Source organism: Diuraphis noxia, unplaced genomic scaffold (assembly GCF_037042655.1).
Source record: "Diuraphis noxia isolate RWA-SAM2 unplaced genomic scaffold, SU_Dnox_SAM2 contig0003, whole genome shotgun sequence".
In the NCBI taxonomy this organism is placed as follows: domain Eukaryota; kingdom Metazoa; phylum Arthropoda; class Insecta; order Hemiptera; family Aphididae; genus Diuraphis; species Diuraphis noxia.
In genome coordinates, this window is record NW_028301713.1 from 56541563 (window position 1) to 56552537 (window position 10975).

General features: G+C 26.0%; 1 protein-coding gene across 4 annotated transcripts; it reads right to left on the minus strand.

Annotated features, from left to right (window-relative positions):
* Positions 1-1662: 1662 nt before the first annotated feature.
* Positions 1663-10801, minus strand: fliI (FLII actin remodeling protein). 4 transcript variants are annotated; one of them, XM_089223665.1, is made up of 22 exons: positions 10643-10801; positions 10266-10482; positions 9801-9911; positions 8935-9185; positions 7908-8069; positions 7237-7457; positions 6599-6815; positions 6265-6506; positions 6099-6202; positions 5793-5863; positions 5458-5707; positions 5206-5391; positions 4958-5133; positions 4756-4894; positions 4381-4553; positions 4060-4309; positions 3660-3988; positions 3365-3604; positions 3175-3301; positions 2925-3107; positions 2442-2555; positions 1663-2017 (listed from the first exon to the last, which is right to left on the minus strand). In XM_089223665.1, exons 2-22 carry the CDS (start codon positions 10326-10328, stop codon positions 1883-1885), a joined length of 3744 nt encoding a protein of 1247 aa, XP_089079791.1. In that variant the 5' UTR covers positions 10329-10482; positions 10643-10801; the 3' UTR covers positions 1663-1882. The 4 variants fall into 4 exon arrangements, with proteins under 4 accessions (XP_089079791.1, XP_089079792.1, XP_089079794.1 ...); XM_089223666.1 differs by having other exon boundaries at positions 1758-2017; positions 6099-6187; XM_089223667.1 differs by lacking the exons at positions 1663-2017; positions 2442-2555 and having other exon boundaries at positions 2966-3107; positions 3171-3301.
* Positions 10802-10975: the final 174 nt, after the last annotated feature.

The window sequence follows — 10975 nt, forward strand, 5'->3', positions numbered from 1 at the left end:
AAATATGGATTTTTCAACTGCTGAATCAATCTTGATCATTTTATACAGGAAAAATATCAGACTAATAATTATCATCGCAGAATTCAATTCCTTAATGTTGGGTCACGAAAATTGAATATTTTTTTCTATTATAAGATTGTCATTGGACACAGAAAAATAAAAAATTTAAAAAATAGTTATTGATAATTTTTTTTTTTTGAGGAAACTAAATACAGTTATAGTTGGTGGGGATTTATTTAAATAACTGGTTTTTCCTAGCGTTCAATTATACAGGGTGATTTTTTTTTATCATGAACCACTCAAAAACATTGATACTTTTTGAAAATATTTTTTTACAAAGATTAATGTTGTTAAAAACCGTTTTTATTAAAAAATTATATTTTTAAATATTTTTTATCCTTATCATTTTTTAAGTTTTTTACTTTTTTGAATGACAACATAGTTTTAATTTCATATTCCAAAGCAGAATATTTTTCGAAGTATTTTGATACATAGAAATCGAATTTGGGGCTAGTAGTTAATGAGTTATAAGTATTTAAAGTTTAGATTGGCGGAGTGGAGTGGTATGGGGTTACCCGCAAAATGTTTGTCCACTACTCCGCTTGTCTAAACTTAAAATACTTAGAAAAATATTCTTCTTTGGAATATGAAATTAAAACTCTAGATTGTCATTCAAAAAAGTAAAAAACTTAAAAAATTATGAGGATGAAAAATATTAAAAAATTATATTTGTTTAAAAACAACATGAAACTTTGTAAAAAAATATTTTCAAAAACATCGATACTTTTTGAAATAATGAGTGGTTCATGATAAAAAAATCACCCTGTATGTTAGTACCTACCTCGGAATGAAAAATAACCATATAGAGCAGCGGTTCTCAACCTTTTTATAGTCACGTACCACCTACACAATTTGAAAATTTTTACGTACCACCTGACAATTTTTTCACTTATTAATAATGTATACGTTATATTATATTATAGAATTTTGTTAATAAATTAATTTTTTATAAAGGTAAATTTTCATCACGTACCACCTACGAGCTTTCAGCGTACCACAGGTTGAGAAGTGCTGATATAGAGCACGGAACATCATCATTATTGGATAAAATGTTCCAAGAGTAAAGGTTGTCTTTATAAATATATAAATAATAAAATTTACACAGCAGTATTTTTCATTAATGTTAATTTATAATTTTTTTGGTGCTTATTACCAGTAACAAGTAAGCATCTCACTAATGATCTTCAGGAATAGAGGATGATTCCACCTCTTTGTTAAGAATCATTTTTCATCATGTACTATAGAATTAAAATTAGACACGCCCATTACTACTTGAGATGGACTCAAAGCCTAACATTAGTAGAGTTACTACCAAGGTTTTTTTAAATAAATATTTTAATAAAATTAAATACAAAATAATGCATAGCTTACAGCAGCTTATAGTAGTAATACAATTACCAGTTGTAAAAGTTATATTTGAACTTAACAACTGTCAAAATGTTGAGGAAAATACAAAATCTAAATTATTAATTATTTTTTTACATTTTTTGAGTTTTGAAACTTTAGTTTTGCATTTGAGTTATCCATGAATGTTTATTTGAACCTCTTCTAACTTCTCACAATACAAAAAATAAATAACCAATAGTTTGAATTCAAACAATATTGAGGATAAAGATAATATTTAATAGGCCTTGATTATTAAAAAGAAAATCTGAATATCATAATACTAGACTAATAAATATTTATACATTTAAGTATTTAATATACAAATATAATATTTATTTACTTTATATCTATCAATATTTATACTGGAGAGAGGAAGTTAGGACATAAAAATTCTTTAATAATAATAAATAATTTATGTAGCAATAAACTTCTGTAATTAATCTGGTGTTTTTTTATGTGAGCTCCAGCCATGGAAACATTTTGTAAACATTCGCGACTCTTTGTTTTTTAATGCCAACATTAATTTACGTGGTTTTTCTGGTTGTTTAACTCTTAAGTGTTGTATATAAACCTGTAAAACATTATTAATAAATATTTTTAGGACATCACACGGTTATTTTGTTTCATGAGATCAGATAATCAAATCATGTAATCAAAGTAGAAATTAATTTAATAAAATAATATTGTTATTAGGAAAGCTAATTTAACCTTGTAATTTGATTTAAAAACAACAAATATTTAAAATAAACAGCGATAACTTATGAAATATTTTCTTACCAGTATTTAATTCTTCAACAAAAATTATTCAACAGTTATAATATAAGTAAATAGTTACTACTTATTATTTTTTTTACAGTAAATTTACATGATAAAATAATAAGATACAATGGCAATTTAAGGATAGGCTTATCTTTTACTTAGCCAATCATCATTATCACTAATAAAAACATCATATGTTTAAATTATTATTGAATTATTTATATAAAATATATTACCTGAGCAGATTTATAAGCTAATTTTATTTCCACTTCACTGCTTCTAGCACCAAGCCATAAAAATACCTGCTCCCCATTGTCAAGCACCATTATATCATCATCAGCTAAATCATCCTAAAATGAATTATCTCTGTATATTTTACTCAAAAATATAAATAATAAGAAAGTAATTATTGGTTTGAAATACTAAACAAATTCTAGTAAGATACATTTTAGTGACTATAACAGGGATGGCCAAACCACTGCTGAATGAACAATTTATTAAAATAATAATAGGTTTCCTTATCATTCTGTACTTTTTATATTAGTTTTTAAAAACATTGTGTGGCTCACCACTATTATTGCTGGCCATCGGCCCTAGACTATAATAATTTAAATAACGGTGATCAATTAAATTTGTAGACAGAAAAAATGCTAACTTCATAATCTAAAATAAAGTTAGTTGTAGGTCTGTCAAATCATTTTAAAAAAGTTAACACTTACCTGGCAAAAATCTGAACATTTTTCTGATATAGTGAAATATCCTTTTTCATTAGAACAACGAAATAGTCTTGTAAATTTCATGTATTCAGCATCTCGTTCATAAGGTTTTTCACCGCCTAATGCAACCCAGAAAAAGTTATTGGGTTCTTCACCTTCATTTATTACTTGTAAACTAGTCCATGCCTAAATAGTTAAGATAATTTAATATTGGTTTTAATAATTATGAAATATTGATTTTTTTAATACTTGCATCATTAAACATATCATCAGCAATTTCTTCAGCTAGTTTTATATCTTCTGGGTCAGTTTTGGATCCAACCCATAAATATACAATTCCATTAGAATCTTCTTGATCAAATTTAACTTTTAAAATGTAACTATAAATTAACAATAAAAATATCAGTTGAGATCCTACAATGATGAAATTTAAATTAAATTACCAAAATGCTGAATTTAAATTCCTTGCATCTGGTTTAATTTCAATAAGTCTTGAATAGAGTGCACTACCATTAGACCTTAAATGATAAAGTTGAACTGGTGGTGGTTTTACTTTTCTTTTACCAGAATGTATAACAAATTTTCTTTTAAAATGAGACAAAAATTTAATATTTTCTTGTTGTTGATGAGTACGAATTACTTCTAGTTTTTCACCAAGCATTGCTTTAAATTGCTTCTCTAAGCTGAAATAATAAAATCAAAATCAAAAACAAATTTAAAACAAAACATTTTAATCACCTAAAAGTAAATGTAAGCCAGCCCATATTTGATGCATCTCGTCCTTGCCAGAAATATACAACACATTGGAAATCTTCAGGCTGACCCTCTGATATGTCTTCATTTCCTTCTTCATCATCAACAGGTACCCAATAACGACACAAGAATACATAACAATCTTTGCTATAAAATTGTCCTAATTCATCTTCAGGTAATCTCACAAATTTTTTCCCTTCCAAAACAAAAGATTCCATTTGATCTAAATCATCATTCCAGTCTTGCATTAGCTGTAATGCTTCGTTAAACAACATAGGTGGTTGACGAGGAGTAAATAATGCTGCTAAATCATGCTAATAAAATAACATAAAACATTTTTATGACGATAATAAAAACACAAATTAATACTATTTGTAATAACTACTTTAGTTTCTTGTTTCATAGCCCATTTAGTAAGGTCTGCACCAGTTTTTTGAACAGATTCAGCAGTTCTAGTAAAATCTACTGCAATAACTTCTTCCCACCCAACAAATCTTATTTTAAAGATTTGAAGTTCATTTCCCTCTTGAATTCGCATTGTTAATGCATAATCTGGACGTTCAATCATAGAAAATAATTCTTGAGAGAGTTTAACAGCAGCTGCTCTCACCAACCGTGTTGACTTTTTTCCAAACCTTTAGGTTAAATATATAAAATAACTTTAAATTATATAAATTATATGCATTAATCATTGCAATCATGTTACCAAACGTATAAATCAGTAGACGAATCAAGAATATATACATTTTTAGAATTTAAAAGTGAATGCTCTAAAGTATTATGTAATATTTCAACTTGAGGTAGTTCTAAGTAGCCCATACCCAATTTCACTTGATATAAACGAGGACGTGGTGGTTCAAAATTTTCATCCACATTAGCCTAATACATAATTAAAATAATATATTTAGATAAATATGTTAATATATTTTTAATAAAAATAAAAATATATAATATTAAAAGACTTTAACACGGCCAAATGATGGTAAAAATATTACAATTTTATAATTTCAAGCAAATGACTAAGTAACATTATACTTGTTAAAACTAGAAAATATTATTTTAAGAAACAAATACTACTTGCTTGAACATCAACAGACGAGTCAAATGTATCATCCATTTCTAATAAATCACGAAATTCTTTACTTTCTTCGCCAAATTCTTCAATAAATATTTCTGCACTATTTTTTCTTTCATTTTTGTTAATTTTTTCAGCCAATAATCTGTAGAAATGTATGGCTACACTTTGGATGAAACTAAATAATTGACTATTTAAACTATTTTACCTTGCTTTAGATTTAAGCGTGTTTTTTGCTTTAGAACCTTGCCATAGAAAAATTGATAAACCAGCATCCAAAATAAATACATATCCAATGTCCAAAGATGTATAACATAATTTGACTGGTTCTAAATGGACAGAAGTACCATGAGCATGTACTCTAAACATGCGTGTAAAATAAGTCTACAAATAAATATAGAGAAATACATTTAATATACGTTTAAATTATTAAATAATTAAAATGAGACAACATACAATATCTTCAACTGTGTAAAATCCACTAGCAGTGCGACCTCCATCAATATAAACCAATGGTGAATCAAATAATGATAAAAACTCTTCTGACTCTTCACCTAATTCTTCACGTATAGTTCTACATTCAGCTCCCAAAAAGTTTCTTAAATTAACAGCATGTATAGCAGCACATGCTCGTTTATCAAGCTGTAAGTAGCAATTTCAAAAATTTATCAAATTTATCTTTTTTTAAATATTTTAAATTTTACTAACTGAAGCATTATCTCCAATCCAGAAAAAAATTTTCCAACATAAACTATCTGATGTAACATTAATAGTTGTGTGCAAAACAATATAACAATCTCCTCTATAAAGTTTTCCATAAGCTACTTCATCAACTAAGTTTGGCAAAAAGTTTTCTATTTCCCAAACACTAAGACCAGGAAGTCTACCAGTTCCTTCTTCAAATAATTCACCATAATCAACTGCGGGCTTTTCTAATCCTTCATCCCATCTTTTAGGTCTAAAATATTTTTATAGAAATATATATTATCATAAATATAAAGTAGAATTAATAAAAATAATAAAAGGTCAGCAATTCAAATTACTTTAATGACTCTGCTTTTACACAATCATCAAAAGTTTCATTATTTTTATCATTTGCAATGTCTTGCATACCCTGTAAACATCAATTGAAAATGTTAATGTAATAAACAGATAATATTTGTAAGAAATCATCATTAATTAAGGTGATTTTCAATGAACTAACTAATATTATAAATTAAAACAATCAACAAATAAATAATCAATGACTATTAGGTATTGTCCAAGAATTTATATTAAATAATAATATATGCAAATCATCTAATACTTTCTGTTAAAATAACATTAAATAAAAAAATGTATTCAAGTACTTTGAGTATTTTTGCTTGTTTTTCTTCTTCATGATCCCTTTTACTTCTCCGTAATCTTAATTTACGAGCAATTGGATCACGGCTGGAAGCTGTACAGGAAAAATCTTAAGTGGTTTGATAATTTTATTATTAAACAAAATAATTATACCAGTTTAATAAAACCTACCTTGCGATGGCTGTATAGAACTTGGAACTACAGCTCCAGCAAGTCTCAACTGATTTTGTAGAGAGAAATCAATATTATAGAATTGCAATCCATCAGTTGCCATACTAGTAGGTTTTGGTGGCATTATTAAGTGTGGATTATTACTTAAATCAAGTACTTCTATATCTTTTAATAAATGAATTGTATCAGGTAATGTAATTAATTTATTAGAGCCAAGCAAGAGTTTTTTTAAGCTACCACATCTACAACAAAAATGCAAAATGATTATTTTATAGAATAGAATAAAGCTATAACACTTTTTTCAAAAATAAAAATAAAAATAAAAATTACTTACCTACATAAACCTTCTGGAATCATTTCTAATAAATTTCCGCAAGCAGAAAATACTTCCAATGCAGATAATTTACCAATTCCGGAAGGAATACCATCAAAATCAAGTTTATTGTAGTTTACATATAACCGTTTAAGCGATGATAGCTTACAAAGTGATGCTGGTAAAGATGTCAATTCATTGTCTGAGAGTTGAAGAACTTCAAGTTCTTGCCAAACCTCTAAAATATATATAATGTATAAAATAAAAATATTTAAACATTATGATAAGAGATAGAATTAAAGGTATGTATTATATATGTAGGAATTTTCTTCGGAAAAAATAATAACAAAATACTAAACAATATATATAAATTTGATGTCGTTCAGAAAATGGCACACAATATCTTACTACCATTACCATTGAGATGGAAAATTAAGTGTAAAAATATGTTCATATTATATAAATTCAGATACTAATCATCAGCAGCATGTTGGTTAATAAACTTGAAAAACAGTTAAATAAACATATTCATAAATATTAAACTTATATGCCTAAGCAATAAAGAATGAATTAAAAACATTTTTTTAAATACATTTTCTACTTATGGTTAAATGAATTACTAAAATTGAATACATATTTTAAAACTGATAAAAGCATACCTAATGCCAATGAAAGCTCTATGATAAGATTGGATGACAGGTTCAATCTTTTTAAATTAGTCAAGGTGTAAAGTGCATCTGGTACTTTTGGCAGTTGATTACAACTCAAATCCAAGTCTGTTAGAGATGTCAACGTTTCAAGACTTGGAGGCATATTAGATAAATTCCGATGAGTATTGCGCATATGTAGTGTAGTTAAATTTTTCATAGATGGTAATTGTCTAAAATATAAATTTTAAAAACATAAATTCCATTCTTAAAAATTTGCAGTAGCTCCAATAAATGCATCATTAACAATATTAAAAATTTTATCAATTATCAAAATGAATTAATTGAATCTTTTAATAATTATAATAATTTAAATTGTAATTAGATAACATTTTATTCATAGCAATGTTGTCAATAGAACTATTGAAATCCTAAAATTTAGAATTTGAAGTGTCTCAGAAGAATTTAAATTATATATTTATTTTTTAACATTGAATAATGATATTTCCATTCATCCGAAAAGGAATGTTCAGTGAAAGATCAATAAAATTTGGGTAGTAGAATTTACATTAAATAAGTCTGTATTCTGAGATTTAATATTTTTAATGATACATTTTTAAAGGTTTAGTGATTTGAAATACATTCTTCTTTAAAATATATTTATGGGTATGATAAATATTTACCTTAACTGAAAGTGGTCTAATGGATTATTATTTAACATTAATGTTTGCAAATTTGTTAATCTTCTCATTTGTGGAGGAAGTGTTTGTAGTTCATTATTGCTTAAATCTAATGACAGTAGATCTGTCAAATGAACAAATAATTGATTAGGAATGGAATTTATCCTAAAAAAAAAAAGAAAAATTTATATTATTGGTAACTATATTAGCTTATGATTTAACTAATTTATATTAAAATAGTATCTCAATCCATAAGCATCAAAAACTTTCTGCACTTAACTTTAGTAACTTTCTGCACTTAACCTTAGTAACATAGTTACGCATTTTTCACAATATTATACTGTTAGCGGAACTTAAAAAATTTCATTCCTTGCCTCATTTACAACTCTCTCACAAGTTACAACTCACAACCATACATTATTAAAATTAACAAATTTCCATTAGATCTAATAAATGGCACTAACTTACCATCTCTCCTACTTCTTCCAAATATCCATAAAAAATTTGTTTTTATCCAGTATTTTGACTGTATCCATAACTCATTTTTTTTTTTTTAATTTTGATGAATTTATAAAGTAAATAAATGCATTTAAATTAATTAAATACTAATAATATTATAAATGCAGATTTTATTAAAAATTAAATCAATCAACACTATGTATGTCATTGGTACCTAATACCAATAGTAAAATAAATCACAATACAAATTATAATACATAGAAATTACAGAAAATATATCTTTCAGTTCTAAAAATAAAATAATCTGTAAAACATGGAATTTTTAAAATAAGATAGCAGGTAAAACATTAGGGCCATATTACAGTCAAATGATTTTAAGGCTTTGTAAACAGTAGAAACACAAAAAAATTATATGGTTCAAAGTTCATATATTAAATATGCTTGGAATCCTAATATTTCTGAGAAATAGTAACACCTAACACCCATAAACAAAAATAGGTTCCATACACAGCCCTTATACTCAACAAACCGTCCCAAGTAGTATATTTTATTTTAAATTTATAAATAATACCTATTATGTGACAGATTCAACACTAGTAAACTTGAAGATGATTCTAAACCATCTGGTATTCTAGTTAATCGGTTGTGGCTTAAATCCAATGTTGTCAATTCAGTTGTAGTTTGATTGTTGCAAAAGAGTTCTTGAGGTATACCAGAGCTTTTAATGCAATTGTGACGAGCAATTAGTGACCTCAAAGAACATAGTTCTGTAAGTTCTCCATATAATCTTTCAATATTGTTATGTGCAATTGATAAGTGCTCCTATAACCAATAAAACATTAGTACATTGTCATACAAAAATTGAAAACATTCAAAATCTCAGCATAGCATCGTTCAATTGTAGCCTAGTTTATTTGTTCATCATACTACCAAAAAATAACTCATATTATATGATTTTAATTTAAGACTATAAGCAAAGCAATGAATGCATTGATTTTATAATTATGTGTTTTTATTTTTGTATATGTATTGTACATGATAAATAGGCAGAATAAAACACTGTATTCCATTACAGTGACTTTCTGGGAGAAAGGTAAATTTAGCCGGTACATTTGAAAGGTCAAAATAGCAAATTTCTAGTAGGATTCTAGTGTCGGGGGGGGGGGGGGATTAAGGAAAATTGTTCTTTAATATAACTCTAAAAAAATAACTTTAGGTATATTACATTTTCACTGAATGTTTATATAGGTATTACTTATACACCATAAATTATCAAAAACCATTATCTTTTAGACTAATAAAAAATATGGGATTAAAATTCTTTATTTTTATTAAAAAATACCTATGTTTTACACAACAGTTCTTACTGTAGTGTAGTATTTTCAATAATATGCCAATATACACAGTAAAAAACATAAATATAATAGAAGTACATACTAGTTTTCCAAGTTTTCCAATTTCTTCTGGGATTTCATGTAGTTTTACCCTATTTAAGTTTAGCCATTGAACACTTGACATTGACATAACAGCAGAAGGAAATTTTGATGTCTAAAAAAAATTTTTTTCACAGTAATAAAACAAGTACAATTACAATATTTCATAACAATTAATACTTTTTAAAGGTACAATTATACATAAATTGTTAATATTTGTTAATATCACATATACAGTTTAACCTAGCTTAAGCGAAATTAATAGGTGTCCAATTTCATTAATCTTAACAGAGGTTACGGGATTCACATTCATTATATTTTTGAATCGGACCTAATTGTCCATATTACTTACGTATATTAATTTTTATTTTAATAATACCACAACTAGCAACATTAATGTCTAATGATTGATATAAACATCAATATAAATTAATGTTAATTATTAAATAAAATAATAGAATATACTTACTCTAAAATCATTGTTACTGAAATCTATGCCTCGTACAAAAGGCAATACGCCAGTATTGGCCATTATGTAATTGTGTAATATCGTTGGTAAGATATACAGTAGTACAAAACCGTATAAAATGTTATACACAAATTTACTTCACATAATTAGTATATTTATTTCTAATAAGTTCACTAATTTATTAGTCACTGATCAACTGACTCAAATGTTGAGCAAACTGTAATAGTACAATACTTAGATTAACTTTTTTGTGATGTAAATAATAAGAATATAATAAAATAATTTAATTATGCATTCTGTTATTGTTTTATTATTTTCATCAATGAATTACATTTCATAAAATATTTATAACAAAATGTTTTAAAAACGATACTTACAACACAGTACAATTAACTATACTCAATATTCAATACTCATAATTATTTATTATCATATAAAATATCATTATTAGTCAACAGCATTAACCATTGTTCTGCAGTTATTTGAGTTATTACTTTATTAGTTGAACATCTATTATTATTTATTTATTTATTTATTATTATTATTATGCCCTGATTTTTACCTGTTATCACCATAGACCAGCTAAAATGAATAAAGTCTATGGTTATCATCAATTGATTATGAGTTTTAAAAATCCATTAACAGGTAATATGAGAATGAGAGCATACATGATTTGGCTACACTGTCGTATTACCTTTTCAAGGTCATAT

Excerpts from the sequence above, each read along its gene's own strand:
- fliI (XM_089223665.1), bottom strand. The coding sequence starts at position 10,328 with ATGGCCAATACTGGCGTATTGCCTTTTGTACGAGGCATAGATTTCAGT. Across the intron at positions 7,458-7,907 it reads TTAGACCACTTTCAGTTAAG|ACAATTACCATCTATGAAAA; the intron begins GTAAATATTTAT and ends TTTATATTTTAG. Across the intron at positions 6,816-7,236 it reads AGAGCTTTCATTGGCATTAG|AGGTTTGGCAAGAACTTGAA; the intron begins GTATGCTTTTAT and ends TATATATTTTAG.